Raw genomic sequence first — 16,995 nt, forward strand, 5'->3', positions numbered from 1 at the left:
TATTAAGTCAGTACAACTCCTAATGGCAGAGCCTCTATCCATCCAACCAGCCAGATCCAGAGCCCCTATGGAACTTCTTTCAATTCCAGAGAGGTAAGATATTAGCCAGGATCTCCTCAAATATCACCTCTCCATCATTCCTTCCGTTCTTGTTCTTCATTAATAGGATTGTCAATTAAACATAGGATGGAACTTCTTCACGTGTCCTTTCAACACAACTTCAAATTCATATATATTTTTCATTCCTTATCTTTTGGAATATATTCTGGATGTATTTCTTATTTTCATCTTCCAAGTTACTGGTTCTCTCTATAGCCAAATCCACTGTAGAGTAACTCTATGTGTTTTATTGTTTTTTTCCTGTTGTAGGTTTTTTTTTTTTACATTTTACTTACTATATGTATATTTTTTATTTCTGAGATTTTTAATTGTTTCTTTCTCATATTCCTCTATTCTCAATTTATGTCTACCTACTTTGTGTGCATAATTTCCTGTTTGTGTAGATACTAGTCTCTCTCTTCTAAAGTTCTTCCTTTGAGGATCTATGACACACTTATTTTTAAGTCCTCCCTTGATCTCTATGTTCCTCCACACTGACCAGAGGGAATAGGGCCACCAACAGCAGCAGCAGCAGCAGGTGTGACAAAGAGGGACCAGATGCAGGTAAGTTTTCTGAGGTAACTGACTGGACAGAAAAGCTGAGGGAAAGAGAAGAGTCTAGGAAGACATGTAATTTCAGCTTCAGTAAACTGGGTGTATGTTCCTATGTCACTGAGAAAAGGAAAATATGAAGAAAAGCAAAACTGCACAGGCTTGGGGTTGGAAGGAACAATGAGGACTGTTTTGAATATGTTGAGTTTGAGGTGCAAGGGACATCTAGATGGGCATGACAAGTAAGCAGATAGGTAGTTGTTTACATGGGTCAGGAGGTCAAGAATGAAGCGACAGCGGAAATTATGAGCATCTTATGGTGACGAGGCTGACGAATGCAAATAGATCACCACAAACTTGTCCCAGGGTAATGATCCGTCTATAATCATTTTGAAAATTGATACAGCTTATCTCAAAGTCATTTGGTTGTCTTTCGATTATGGATGACTTTGATGGAAGGACAAAAATAGATCTTCATAAAGTCAATTCATAAGATATAATAATATATTTAGAATGCATGGTGGGAACAAGGGAAGGGATGTTCTTCTCACCAGGGCCACTCCTTTCATAATTATATTTAATTGCATCATAGGACAGAAAAAGTACGAACCTCACCTATTTCCTTTGCTCACATTATTATGATTTTACCACATATCAGGCCCTGTCCTAGGCACTGGGAACACACTTGGCCCGTGCAGAACATCACACAATGAATAAGTGGGGCCATATAGGATGTTACAAGTGCATATAACAAGGGCCTTCATCTGATCTGAGAAATCTGAAGACTTTTAAGCAGCTTACTCTTCATCTGGGATGAAGAGTGAACAAGAGTTAGATAAGCAGAGAAATGAAGGGGCGGTAATTTCCAGTTAAGAGAAAAATCACATTTGTAAAGGCTCTGAGAACTATGCATTCATGAAAGGAAAAAAGTCAATTGTAATGAGAACCAAGACAGAGGAATTTGGGGGAAGCCACATTGACTCTAAGCAAAGCTGGTGATGTAGGCAAGAGCTGAGGATAGCAGGGTCCTAATAACCACAGCAAGGACGTCTGGAATTTATTCTAAGTGCAGCGGGAAAGTCACTGCAGAATGCCTGGGAGAATGCATCGGAGGGGAAGTAAGAGACGTGACCGGGAGGCCAGCTGAGGAGGTAAGTGGAGACAAGCGAGAGCAGTGGTAGCGAGGATGGAGAAAAGGTGGACAGAATCAAGAACCATTTAGGAGGTAACCTTCACAGGACTTGCTATTTGAGAGACTTTGGGAGCTGCAGGGGAGGCTGTCCAGAGCCACGCTGGTACCGCTGACTTAGTTAGAGGACCCACAAGTACATCTGATGGAAATTCTAGAAAAAACAACCTAGAAGAGCACATATTTTCTTTCCCTGAGGCTGCTCTCATTCCCTCGCAGTTCTGGGCACACTGCACAGGTCTATATACCCCTAGAGACAAAGTACAAGCTGCCTTTCTGCAGAACAAAACAGCTTTTTCTGGGAACCCAGAGTCCTGCTTAATGCTGAAATCTACATATTTATATACCTCTCCGCAAACTGCCAGTTGACCTAATAGGAAAATGAAGTACAAAGTGTGACACACGCAAAACGTTCTAGAAATGTGAGATGTCTTAGTCACCAAACTCTCAAGAAAGCACGGTTGATAAAAGGCTCTGTCCTGAGTTACCCAATGTGCTCTTAGTGACAGAGTTGAGGAAGGGAAATAGAATGGAGGAGACTATCACCCCTTCCTACCCAGAAAGCAAACTGAAATCTGTAGTTCATTTTCAGAAGAAAAAGCAGAACACTAGAGTTCATTCCTGTGCAATTAAACTGGGTTCTCAGCTGAAGGGAGACATATGTTTTCTGTCTTTCTCTTCCAAAGCATGGCAAACTCTAAGATTTTATGAAGTTACATACACTCTCACATACAAAGGGACAGAGCTAAAACCAGAAAGGGAAGTACTTCGGTCACTTTATAGTAAAGGAAGTTTAAGAAATAGTTGTTACAGGGGCTTCCCTGGTGGCGCAGTGGTTAAGAATCCGCCTGCCAATGCAGGGGGCACAGGTTTGAGCCCTGGTCCGGGATGATCTCACATGCCGTGGAGCAACTAATCCTGTGTGCCACAACTACTGAGCCCGCGAGCCACAGCTACTGAAGCCCGTGAGCCTAGAGCCCGTGCTCCGTAACAAGAGAAGCCACCGCAATGAGAAGCCCACACACCGCAACGAAGAGTAGCCCCCACTCGCCACAACTAGAGAAAGCCTGCGTGCAGCAGGAAAGACCCAAAGCAGCCAAAACTAAAATAAATAAATTTTTTAAAAAAGAAATAGTTGTTACAATACCAAATCTAAGAGTTGCAAAAATCAGATGAGCAATGACTATTCCTGTCCCGATATCATTCTACCTGATTATGACAGCACAGAAAGCAGTGGTGCAACATCACCCAGGCTTTCTTAAGTGGAACAGAAGAAGCTCTTGAGGGTGTTATGTTCATACTCTCTGTAGAGTAATTAAAGGTGAAGAACCATTAGGACCATTTTACTGAATGGAAGCACTGAAGCACTCCATAAACGTTACTGAGGGAGCCAGAGATATCACAAGCAGATAGAGCTAGAGATGTAGTGGGGTGTAGAGACAGTCATTTCTAAATCTGGGTCCGAGAGCATCAGTATCGCCATGGAGCTTGAAAAACACAGGAATTCCCAGGCCTCGAACCATACCTACAAATAATCCTCTCTGTGTGTTCAATATGTTTCATAAGCAATTCAAATGCAGAACCAAGCTTGGGAACCACTGATTTAGTCCATCCTTAACAAGGGGAAATTTGTCTCCCACCCTGGGGACACTGGCAATGTTTGGAGACATTTTTGGTTGTCACAACTGGGGGAGGGAATGCTACTGGCAACTAGTGGGTAAAGGCCAGGATACTGCTCAAATCCTACAATGCACAGGACAGCCCTCAAAACTCAGAATTATGCAGTCAAAAATGTCAATAGTGCTGAAGTTGAGAAATCTTGATGTAATCCAACCACTCAGGAAAGAACAGTCCAGAAAAATTACATGACTTTTCATTTCTGCAGGGCAAGGTTGGAGTTTCACTTTCCAGAAATTCAGTCTCATTTTCTTGACTCTATGGGATTTTTTATTACTATTATTGTGGTAAAATACACATAACATTAAAATTACAATCTTAACTATTTTTAAACATAGTGTTCAGTGGTATTAAATACACTCAAATTGTATATTCTGTGTGATTGCATCTGAATTCAAGACTCTTTATTTGGAGCTCAACTGTCATTTTAGTTCACCAGGCTCTCAATACTTAAATGTCTTGGGAATTATGGGTTTTCAGGCTGAAAAGCTAACTTTAATGCATTTAAGGAAAAGTTTGTATTATTGGTTACAGCCTTGCTTGAAACATAAGAAACTTGTTCTATTCTATGTATGACTGAAAAAAATCGTAATTGGCTCCTAATGGTTTCTATTATTAAGCAGGGCGCTGAGTGATTACCTCACCGAATCCCCACAATGCCAGGAAGGACGTATAAATATTGACAATTCTTCCTTACAAAGCAGGAGGCTTGTCCCCAGTCACACAGCACTTAGTGGCAGCCCAGATTTTGAGTCCAAGTAAGTCCACCCAAAGTCCATGCCCATAAGCACCAGGCCAGCCTGCCTCTCCCAGTGTCCAGCCCCAAAGAAACCTGGCTTTCAAGGCTCTGTCTCACTTCAGGTGGGCTCCTTCTGTAATAACCCAGACCACTCGCCATATTTTCCCTAACTTATAAGGTAATACAGTCTTGGCTTTCATAATACAGCATGTCCCTGGAAGTCACATTGTCAGTGGACGCAGCAGGCAAGCTGGCAGTGGCATAGGCATCTCTTCAAACCACCATTAAACTGAGCCCTAAGAGATGGAGAGACTCAAAGAGAACTACCAAACACATGAAATAAGCCAGACAGAGAAAGACAAATACCATCTAGTATCACTTATATGTAGAATCTACAAAAAAAAAAAAAATCAAACTCATAGAAACAGAAAGTAGAAAAGTAGTTGCCAGAGGCTGGTAGGGGAAATATGGAAAGGTTGGTCAAAGGATACAAACTTTCAGCTATAAGATGAACAAGGCCTGAGGATCTAATGTAAAACATGGTGACTGTAGTTGATAATACTATACTGTATGATTTTAAATTTGCTAAGAGAGTAAAACTCAATTGTTCTCACCATATGTCAATTATACCTCAATAAAGCTGAAATGAAATAAAAAAAGAACTACTGAACAGATTTCTGATTTAGTAGAAACTGTCTGGGTTTTAGTGTCACCCAGTGCTAGACTCACATCAGTAGCTTCCTAACTGTGTGATCTCAGGCAACTCACTGAGCCTCTGAACAATTATGAACCGGGAAGTATAAAGCCTGCCTTGCTGGACTGTAGGAAGGAGGTGAAATACTCTGTGCAGGGCACTTAACACAGTGCCTAGCGCACAATATGTGCTGATTAGATGGTACATGCTATTATTACTACTACCACTACTAGTGTTATGTACAGAATGAGTTAAACTCCATGTCAAGCACAAAAACTTCAATGTACTTTATGTATTGAGCTTTAAAAATGAGTGAGCTTTATGGGTAAATTAAATTTATATGTATTGAATTATATCTTAAATATATTACAGAAATAGGACAGCTGAGGGAAAACCGTGGGCAATCATTTTGTACATGCTTGCCTAAAAACACATGCATCTATGTTTCTTTGAGAAAAATAAAATCTGCAACCATGTACGAGAAGGAGTGCTATTGTAGTTTTTTCTGTTTGGAGAATGGAGAATAACCAGTGTTTTATTCTTATCTTTACTACTCACAATTCAAGCCAAAAGTAGACCCACATAAATAGAGATCATTGTGATGGACCACAGGATACAAATGTAGTATGTAAATCAGGCTAACCAACAAGAGCTTATAATAACATCTTATAATCTACTTATAATCTACATCTGATAATATACTTCAAAAGACATGGGCACATGTAAATAATATCAGGCACAGGTTATATTAACTGTAAATAAAATCTACAGGCAAAGAAAATGGTATAAGAAGGATGGAGAAACAACTACATTACATGATCAAAAAAGACTTGAGCAGAAAGAAGGCTCTCCGCAGTGCCAGCAAAGCCAGGATTTAGAGGAGCGGAGAGGGGAAGAGAGTGCAGGAGGAATCCAAGCAGGCTGGCTGTTAGAAAGAAACTACAAGACATGAAAAGAAAAAAAAGGACAAAAATGTGCAGGGACACACTCCTAAAGGGGCAGCTTCTACAAAGCAAGAGGGTACTTGAGAATTGCACGCAGCACCCGCAAATACGCTGAACCTGGGATACTGTAAAGGGAAATCATGGCAGGACATGAAGGCAAGCTAAGGAATCTGACTCAAGTCTCAGGGATACTAGAAAGCTCAAGAATCATCCGCGACTTTTTCTTTTAATTGTGGTATACTTTCTTCGAACAAACTCTTTCCCCAAGCATCTAAAAATGAAAAGAGGTCAATAGCAGCTGCTGTGGCAGGAGTGAGCGTGGAGAGCCTGGAAGCAAATGGCACACACCCCTCGCCCCTGAACCATTTGAGAAGGAGCTGCAGAACTAAGATTGAAAAACGCGCATCTCCTCCCATCATCCTCTCTGGGCCTGAACTTGCAGCATAGCAGTCTGCCCAAGTGTTTGATGCACAAGTAAGAGAGATGATCAGGGCTCCTTGCCTTCCAAGATGGCCCATGCTGGCTTTTCTTGATTGGAGATGAGATCTATCTTGTTGTATGGAGAGGATGGAGTTTGTACACTTGGGGCCATAAATAACACAGCTAATGAACCCCATTCTACATGAAATAACTTTCAAAAGTTGGTAACACCTATCAGACTCCCTTCCTTCAGGTTCACATATGAGCAGTTTTACCAACCATTTGCTTGTATTCTGTAGGCAACTGAAGGTTTATAGAGGGAAATAATGCATCCATTAAACAGAGAGATGAACTGATGACCAGTTAGTAGGACAAGCCGGTGACCAGAGCTGGTATTATTCAGAGAGAAGTTACACTTAAATCCATGAAAGAACATGGAATCTGAGCCAACGAGTGTCACTGGTGAACACGCAGACCAGAGGGCTAAGCACTGAGGTTGTGACTGATTTAGAAAGAAGGAGAAAGACACGGAACCATGCAGGAAACTCACAAAGACTAATCAGACAAGGAGGGAGAATCTCAGAACTGAAGCTTAATGAAGGGAGGGGGGTAGTTTCAAGAAGATACGAACGAGCAGCTTTGCCGAGTGACACCAAGACAGAGTGAGGACCACTCGATTTAGCAAACGGGAGGGCATAGGTACCATCAAAGACAGCAACACCAGAGGGAGGGAAATTGTTATTCACACTAAGATCAAGTAGATGCCAAAGCAACATGGATGACATATACTGACAGCACTTAGATCGGCTTGGAATGGAAAGACAGAAAATAAACTCTACTCCAGCAAGAGAGTTACTAGGTCAAGAGGAAGATTTTCCAAGGTAGGTATAGAAGAGCTTCCTGTTGAAAGCAGAGGAGAAAAGAACAAATGAAGGGGATTTTGATGGGCAAAGCCTCAGGTAAGGGGAGAGGACAAGTCAAAACACAGGTGGAGCAAAAGAGATGGGGGTTGGGACAGGCTGAATGCCTTAGGAAGAGAGTAGGGACACATCTTCCCTCCTCTGCTGGCAGTGGAAAAGCAAGACAGCATGACAGGGGACAAAAGCATCGAGTGGTCTTTGGAGGTGTGCAAACACATAGCAGAGAACTTCTGAGGCACGGATGGGAGCAGTGGCTTTCTGGCTTCAGTGTACTCGTAAAGAAAGGCATGTGGGGGAAGGACAGAGGCAGGAGAGACTGGAGGACCAAAGAGCATGTGCAAGGAACAGAGGGGCTGCTTCCCAGAATATTGGTGGGTGGCCAAGAGATGGGAGAAAATATTGTGGAGGAGTACTAGGGAGCCAGTGAATATTCCATAGCATGAATTGGCTGCATATCCAGTTAGCATGTTCCTTTATTACTAGCTGATGCCTCCCTCCCACTTGCCCTTTAATTTTTTCTCCTTCTAGACATTTACAAAGCTAGGCAGATAAAGAAGGAGAAAGGTGGGAAACTGTGCATGATGGAAGGGCAAGTAAAAACAAAAATCAGAGCATCTAATTTTCTAATTTCATGAGGACTTGCTTAAACTAGCAGCAATAATGCCTTTACTGAGTAATTACTCTGAGCTGGCAGTGTCCTATATTCTTTTCATATATTTTCTTTAATCTTCACAACCATTAAAGAAGTGGGAAATTATTATCTCGACTTGACCAGGCCAAGATACCAAGGCTCATAGAGGCTAACTGGGTTCTTACAGAATGGGGGGCTCCAGGGCCCACACCCAGATTTAAATGTCCCAGAGCCCGTACTGTGTCTGTTAGGACACACTGCCTCTCAGCATTATGCCTCGTGTCAAAAGCGCTAGGGGGAGCTTCCCTGGTGGCGCAGTGGTTGAGAGTCCACCTGCCGAAGCAGGGGACACGGGTTCGTGCCCCGGTCTGGGAAGATCCCACATGCCGCGGAGCAGCTGGGCCCGTGGGCCATGGCCGCTGAGCCTGCGCGTCCGGAGCCTGTGCTCCGCAACGGGAGAGGCCACAACACTGAGAAGCCCGTGTACCGCCAAAAAAAAAAAAGCACTAGGGTTTTGACACTCTTGACTAAGAAATATGCTGTTCAAAAAATATTAGGTTAACAGGAAGAGTGGATGGGGAGCCTTTCTGGCTCTGTGTATCCAGACAATCATCACCTACAGCCTCAAGTGGCTCCTGAGGTTGAAAGCCAACAACACACAGTGAAGGCAGGTGCAGAGGCTGCCGCCGTGAGCAAAAGAGCTAGCTGACAGCTCTTCCGAGAGCCTCATATGACACCAAACTCCAGTTGTGAGAAGCTCCTCGGGGCTTTTCCTGTGGAGTGGAAACACAGAATGGTCTCCTCAAAATCCAGAAGGAAGGTAAACCAATCCACTCCAAGCTGACATCCCCTTGAACCTCATGGGCCCTGGCTGAGCAGAACTGATCCCCACTCAGGAAGCTCCCTCTCCTGGTTATTCATTAATTAAATATTCACTTCTTAAGGAAGGTTGTTCACCAGGCACTAGAGAAACAGTATTCAAAAATGGAGTAACTCGGGCTCATGGCTGTTTCTCACGAGCCCCTGCATGATGCAGTGTGGGAGGTCCTGCTTCGGACTCACCTAATGCTCGTCACAAACCAGATTAAGGACCCATCCCTGGTCGGCAGAATCACAGTCTCTGCAGCTGGGCTGGGGATGTGCATTTCTCACCAGCTCCCCGGGTGACTCTTGGGCACACACAAGGCTGAGGACCACTGGTTTAAGCTGATTGACAAGGACAACACAGTGTGACAAGTGGAGGGGTACTGGAGGTTTGGGGAGAAGATGGGGCAGCAATGCCTGACCCAGCTTCCAGAAATTCCTTTTAGTGAAATGGTAGCTAAGAGCAAAGGAGCAAAGGTAACGTGCCATGGGAGAGAAACAGGTGGTGTGACCTTTATTGATCAAGGTAGAAGATTAGGAGAAAACCCCAGTAATAATCACTGCTCAAGTCTTCCTTGTTTGTGCAAATACATTTCCAATTCTTGTGCCAACTTCCAACTGGATCAAGAAACAGCACTTGGGGAGCTCCCTGGTGGTCCAGTGGTAAAGAATCTGCCTTCCAATGCAAGGGACGCGGGTTTGATCCCTGGTCAGGGAACTAAGATCCCACGTGCTGCAAGGCAACTAAACCTGCGCGCCAGAACTACCGAGCTCACGTGCCTCAACTAGAGAGCGTGTGCGCCACAAACTACAGAGCCCATGTGCCCTGGAGCCTGTGCGCCACAACTACAGAGCCCACGCGCTCTGGAACCCGTGTGCCACAACTAGAGGGAGAAAACCCACACGCCACAACTGAAGAGAAGCCCGCGCGCCACAGTGAAAGATCCCACATGCCTCAACGAAGATCCTGCGTGCTGCAACTAAGACCCAAAGCAGCCAAAAATAAATTAAATAAATAAATAAATAATAAATAAATCTTAAAAAGAAAAAAGAAACAGCACCTGATACCAAAACTGCCACTCTCCAACTTCAGCGGCTGCAGGGCAAAAAGGGACTGGGTCTCTAACTCTTTGTGGAGGTCTCCCTATGGCATTAGCAGGAGCCCTACAATTTAGCCAACGGTTTAAAAGTTCAGTCTTCAAAGTACAGGAGGCCTGGGTTTCTGTCCTGGTCTCACTAACTAGGAAATCATCTAACTTCTATGAACCTCAATATTATCATGTATAAATGTAGAACCATCGCCAAGAAGGAGACAAAGAAACTTCAGGTGCCTCTTGATATGATGCCCTGAAGAGGACACAACTTCATCTCTCTTGCCTGTCTGCCAAAAATGCAAAACCTGAATCTAATTGGAAGGAAACATCGGAGAAACCCAAACTGAAGGACATTCCACAAAACAGCCGTCCTGTACTCTACAATACTATCAAGGTCACAAAAGATGAAGAAAGACTAAGGAACCATTCTAGATCCATGAAGACCAGAGAGACATGGCAATAAATGTAATACATGATCCTGGAGGGATGTCAGACTGTGAGGAAAATACCTATCAAGGACCTTATCGGGATACTTGATGAAATTTGAATATGGGCTTTGGGCTTTGAATTAGATGATAATGTTGAACTAATGTTCAATTTTCTGGTTTCTTTAAAGAGACTGTGGTTATGTAAGAGAATGATTTTGTTCTTAAGAAGGACACATTGAGTATTTAGGGGTAAACAGAGGTGATGCTCCTAAGTCACCCTCAAATGGTTCAAAAGGGGATAGGTATACTAGAGAGAGAAAAAACAATAAAGCAAATGAAGCAAAATATTAATAACTAGTGAATCTAGATAAAAGGTAGACAGGAATTCCTTTGTACTATTCTTGTCATTTCTGCGTGTGAAATTGTACTGAAGTAAAGTTACTCTTCAAAACTATCAGGCCATGAAAAACAAGGGAAAGACTTAGAAATTGTCAAAGACTGAAGAAGACAAAGGGAACATGAAACATCACAATGCAGTTGGTATTCCTGCACTGGATCCTGTAACAGAAGGACATTAGTGGAAAAACTGATGAAATCCTAATAAAGTTTGTAGTTCAGTTACTAGTAATCTACCATAGTTTTGACAAATGTACCGCAGTTATATTAAGATGTTAACATCAGGAGAAACTGAGTGAAAGGTATAAAAAAATTCTCTATACAATCTTCATAATTCGTCTATAAATTTAAACTTGTTCCAAAATAAAAAGAATATTTAAAAAAAAATTATTAAGACACACATACAGCAAAGGCCATCCCCAAAGGCAGGAACAAGATACTGACTCCACAGGCCCCTAAGAGTATGTATCAAGAGCTACTGTCTTAAAGAAGAGGTTTCCAAACACCCTGGGCCATGGCAGAAGCAAAAAGAAATAGTCTACCTAAACCACTAACTTAGAATCTCTGGGGCTGGGGCCCCAGAGAACATTTGAACAAGTGCCCCAGGTGGTTCTGATGTGGCCTTGGGCTTGGGTACCTGGTATCCAGCTCAGCATTTCTCAGACTTAACTACACAAGGAATCCCCTGGGGATCTTGTTAAAACGCACATCTGGGTCAGGAGGTCTGGGTCGGGTCTGAGACTCTGCATATCTACTGAGCTCTCAGGTGATGCTCAAGCAACTGGTCCTCAGCCCCACCTATGGAGAAGGCAAAGCAACAAGACAGAAGGGGCCTGGGTCCACTGGAGCATCATGCCAGCCCAGGACTGCCATGTGGACTTGAGAAGCCAACTTCTATCTCTTTGAACCATTGTTCTCTTGGGTTGTAGACAAACCTAATTTTAACAACATTTAGACTTCACCAAGTAGTCCAGCCATATTTTAAAGTAACATTCAACACATATCCTCTCTCAAACAGCATGTGAAAAAAAGGTAAACAACTGTTGTCTGACACAAATGTATATAAAATTACTGGGCGGGCTTCTCTACTTTCACGGGTTGCTTCTGAAGTCAACAAAATCTGCCTCAGAGAACAGTTAAAATGACTATGACATGCTGGTCTGATGACACCTTTTTTGAAAACAAACCTAAAAATGTACCCTTTCTTACATTCATGCTCAAACTCAACTAATTCTTATCTGACCTTTATAATTTATTCTAATGAATCCTTTGGGACCACACAATGCCATGTAAATTTTGCAGTGGTCTTCAATCAGATAATAAAATCTGACCAGAAAAAATGTATAGATCATAAAATAGTATCAGAAAAGTATAGATCATAAAATAATATCAAGAACATAAAAAGTGGAGTTGCCATGGTACCCTAATTTCAAAAATGTAGAAAGCCATCTAGAATCCTATACTATATGCTTCATGAAACCCTTAAGCATACACTAGGCCTCAATTTTTTTTTTCCTTTAAATCATTTACAATGACAAAAACCACCTTCCTGAGATAGCCTGTAATCAATAGTAAATGAGAGTTACATCATAAGACTGTCAGTACACAAACTAAACGATGCCTCCATAGGTAAAACCATTTTAAAAGTCTTCTTGACATTTTTTCATTCACTAAAAATGTACTGAGTATTTATTACATACCAGACAATATACTAGACCCAGAGTGCATTTTACTCTAATAATAAAATTACAACCGGCTAGGATCCAAGACTCATTCCTCTACACTAATTTCATGATCAAACTATTTTTTTTTTATACAGCAGGTTCTTACTAGTCATCCATTTCATACACATCAGTGTATACATGTCAATCCCAATCGCCCAATTCATCACACCACCACCCCCCGCCGCCACTTCCCCCCCTTGGTGTCCATATGTTTGTTCTCTCCATCTGTGTCTCAATTTCTGCCCTGAAAACCAGTTCATCTGTACCATTTTTCTAGGTTCCACATATACGTGTTAATATACGATATTTGTTTTCCTCTTTCTGACTTACTTCACTCTGTATGACAGTCTCTAGATCCATCCACGCATGACCAAACTATTAATATGACAAAGTAGCAACATACTTGTTGGCTGCTTATGCAAAAACCAAAGAGAAGAGTGATTCCAAAAATTAAGATTTGTGTTGTCTATGATAAAACAATCAGCACATAGTCATGAGTCTCTGCAAGGCAGGGCTGGGACGGCCTCCACTGTGTCAACTGCCCAGAGTCTAGTCCTCTTGTCCCTCCTGCCTCCCTCACAGCTTCAGACACAAACCCTGTATTGACACACTCCAAGTAGATGTTGGATGAGTATAAAAACCCCATCCATCGCCACTGCATGTGGTACAGAAATCAAACTACACTGCAACTATTATCGCACCAATTTTTCAACACAGCCAGAGAGAGAACGGGAGAAAAAAGAGCTATCTGAAGTCTGGGTAAATTCAGAATAGAAGGGAAACTAAAATAACCCCTAAACGACTGCCAGTATTACTAACCTGGTCGATTTCCATGAGCTTGGGGTAGGCACCCGGCCATTCTATGGCCACCTTGACGATGTCCGCAGGTGGTGGCATTGCAAATCCCCGCAATGTCCAAAGCCGGTGGAAGCAGGATCCTACAGTGTAGATGGCCGCACGTGTCTATACCTAATGAGGAATGACAAAAAGAGAAAGAGAAGTCGCTCAGTGCAGATGCAGGGCGAATTTTGTTTTATCACTTCCTGTTTTCACTGGTGGTTTTGGTACAAGAAACGGCTCTGGGTGCAGAAGACACAGGGTGCCAACTGCACCATTCACGGGTGGCTCCAGAGGAGAGAAGGCAAAGGAGGGGACGGTGCCAATGCCCTGGAGTTGGAGATGAGGCCCCGGAGAGGCAACAGCCTCCCAAGGTCTCAGTGGGAAGCAAGGCGTCCCTTACTGCCTGCTTCTACTCTGAATGGTGCCCAGGGTCTGAATGAGCCTGGCTCACTCTGCCCAGAAGTACATGCAAACTCCTCGTGCTCAGCAGCCTTCGGAAGGACAGATTGTCCAGGAAGTCATGGCCAGGAAGCAGCATATCTTTAAAATGTTTTCTGTGTGTCACAAATAGAGCTCCTCTGCACTATAGCAACCAAGATATCTTAAGGAAGGCACAATGCCCCAAGGTTCACACACATGCACACACACTCGCTCCCCAAGGCCAGTTCACAAGATGAGAAGAAAATTAATTGTAGCGCCTAGTACAGCATTCAGAACAGACCTTGAATTCTCACTGGAATGAATAGTGTTGCTTACACAAAGGAAGTAAGATTATCCTCTGCTGCCTCTCTCTCCCAGACTCACTCGTTTCTTTTAGGATAACTTTTTTAACTTAATATTTTGGGGGGCTTCCCTGGTGGCTCAGTGGTTAAGAATCCGCCTGCCAATGCAGGGGATATGGGTTCGAGCCCTAGTCCGGGAAGATCCCACATGCCGCAGAGCAACTAAGCCCGTGCTCCACAACTACTGAGACTGCGCTCTAGAGCCCGAGCTCACTGCAACTAGAGAAAGCCTGCGTGCAGCAAAAAAGACCCAATGCAGCCAAAAGTAAATAAATAAATTAAAACAAAATAATAAATAAATAAAAACAATATTTTTGAACAGGTAAAACACTCATGTGATTCAAAACTTGAACATGTGTGCATGTGTGTGTGTGCATGTAAAGACAGTGTAGAAACTCCCTCCTCCTGAAATGATACATCCACCCAATATTCACTTCCATCCCCACCCCTCCAGCTAGCCACTGTTACTAGTTTCTTATGTATCGCTCCAGAACTTCTTCAGGTATATAAGTCAAATGCAAAAGCATATTATATTTCCCACTTTCTTTACATAAAAGGCAGCATTCTATACCCTGGTTTTTTTTCATTTCATGTATCTTCTAAATCCTTCTATATTAATACAAATTTTGTGTCCTAGTTCCTTCTACAGCTGCATAGTTGTTCTTTATACCTTTTTTTTTAATATTTTATTTGATTTCTTTTTTTATGTTTATCAGCCTTTTGTTTTTTGTTTTTACATCTTTACTAGAGTATAATTGCTTTACAATGTTATGTTAGTTTCTGCTTTACAACAAAGTGAATCAGTTATATGTATATGTATATCCCCATATCCCCTCCCTCTTAAGCCTCCCTCCCACCCTCCCTATCCCACTCCTCTAGGTCATCACAAAGCATCAAGCTGATCTCCCTGTGCTATGAAACAACTTCCCAGTATCTCATCTGAAGAACCAGTCCCCTGCCGTGGGCCACTGGGTGATCTCTCACCTTTGGCTGTTATAAACAAGCCTCTGGTGAAAAATCTTATGCATACATCATTTTGCTCATGTGCAAGTATATTTTTACAGTAGATTCACAGAAGCAAAATTGTGGGTCAAAGAGCATGGGCAGTTTTAGATTTTGATAGCCATCTCTAAGTATATCTCCACAGTGAGAGTTGTACCAATCTATATTCCCTTTAGCAATGGATGAGGCTTGCCTCTTCACACACAGACTCACCAACAGATTGAACTTTTGCACACCTGATGCATTGAAAAAAAATGTATCTCAATGTACTTTCCTTTTATTTTAATTTATTTATTTATTTTTGCCTGCGTCGGGTCTACATTGCTGTGTGCGGGCTTTGTCTAGTTGCAGCGAGCCGGGGCTACTCTTCCTTACGGTGCGCGGGTTTCTCATTGTGGTGGCTTCTCTTGCTGCGGAGCATGGGCTCTAGGTGCGCGGGCTTCAGTAGCCACGGCGCGCAGGCTCAGTAGTTGCGGCGCGCGGGTTTAGTTGCTCCACAGCATGTGGGATCTTCCCAGACCAGGGCTCAAACCTGTGTCCCCTGCATTGGCAGGCAGATTCTTAACCACTGCACCACCAGGGAAGTCGTCAATGTACTTTCAATGTCTATTTCTCTTATTGTGAGAGAGGCTGAATATAAAGATGCAAAGTTCCATGTCTACTTTTCTGTGAACTGTCCAAATACTTTGCCTTTTTTCTACTGGGTTCTTAGCCTTTTTCCAGAAATTGATCTCTGTATGAAGATGCTAATCAAACATGTGCCTTTGGTTCTTTATCAAACCAGAGTGGGCCTTGTCAGTTACTATCCCCCGAGCTCAGTGGCCCTTGGGCGTGACTAAGATGATAGAGATAGCAGAGTTAATAACGGCAGCCTAATGGCAGTTAATCATAACAACACCAGCAGTTATATGAATAACTAACTTCACCAGAGCTGACAAGTAAAGGAAATGACGCAAAACAGAACCGCTGTCCCTTTGGCCAAGGATGATGAAGACAGCCTGGTGTGACGATAATGAGTGCTAACCAGCAGAGGCAAATCTTCAAAGCAGTGGTTCAACAGCTCGTTCAACAAATAATTACTGAGCCCTTCTCTGTACCAGCCCTGTTCTCAGTGCTGGGGATACAGCAGCAAATCTACACGTTAGGTGGCGTCAAGGGACATGGACAGAAATGAATCAGGGAAGGAGAATCTGAAGCATGTGAGTATATCTCTGTGGGAGGGGCAGGACTGCAGTCTTAAATAGGGAAACCAGGGAAAGCATCAGTGAGACACAGCATCTGAGTAAAGACCTATGAGAAGTGAGGCAGTGAGCCATGTGGACATCTGGAGGAATCATGTCACAGGCCAAGGGAACACATCGACTGAAAAAAAAATGCACAACCTAAAAGTTGAGAGTTATGTTTTATTGATTGGACATTCTTAGGACTTCAAGCCCTGAGGCAGCATCTTAAATAACCCTGAGCAAACTGCTCTGAAGAGGAAGGGGGGAGCCAGGATATATAGGAGTTTTTGCAACAACACCAGGAAGTCAGAACAAAGATTACTGTTAATAAAAGAAAACTAGATACCTCAAGTTAAAGAATTTAATGCTTTTCTATGCATGGGAAGATGCAAGAGTCTGGGCTCACTGAAATCATTCCGTTGATATGCACCTCAGCTATCTGGGGCCAGTAGTGTTTCCTCATCCAGAGTTTCCTCAAGCTGCACCATAGGGGTTGGCTGCAGTCTGATGACTGCTAGATGGCAAGCGTTCTTTGTTTCCTTCCTGAGTGCCCTCAGGGCTCACAATCAGGGTGGCTGTCATGTGGTAGCTAGATTCTTTGTTTACCAATATGGTAGGCAATATTCTATTTCTCAAACAGCAAGAGCAAAGGCCCTGAGGCAGAAGCATGCCTTGTATGTTCCAGAAACAGGTGAGTGGCCAAAGCCAAGCAAGTAAGAGCTAGAGAAATAAGAGAATGAGTTCCAGCAGCTGTTGGATCATAACTTGGTAGGTTCA

At 42.9% G+C, this 16,995-nt stretch overlaps 1 protein-coding gene across 7 annotated transcripts in view; it reads right to left on the reverse strand.

Annotated features, from left to right (window-relative positions):
- Positions 1–16,995, reverse strand: part of ELMO1 (engulfment and cell motility 1) — a 550,854-nt gene that overhangs the window by 438,022 nt on the left and 95,837 nt on the right. For all 7 annotated transcript variants that reach the window (XM_073809835.1, XM_073809833.1, XM_033863159.2 and 4 more), the window contains one exon: positions 13,191–13,340. In XM_073809835.1, the coding sequence (XP_073665936.1) occupies positions 13,191–13,268 (78 nt within the window). In that variant the 5' untranslated portion in view covers positions 13,269–13,340. The remainder of the gene's footprint in view (positions 1–13,190; positions 13,341–16,995) is intronic.

This window comes from Tursiops truncatus, chromosome 9 (assembly GCF_011762595.2).
Source record: "Tursiops truncatus isolate mTurTru1 chromosome 9, mTurTru1.mat.Y, whole genome shotgun sequence".
NCBI classification, from domain to species: Eukaryota; Metazoa; Chordata; class Mammalia; order Artiodactyla; family Delphinidae; genus Tursiops; species Tursiops truncatus.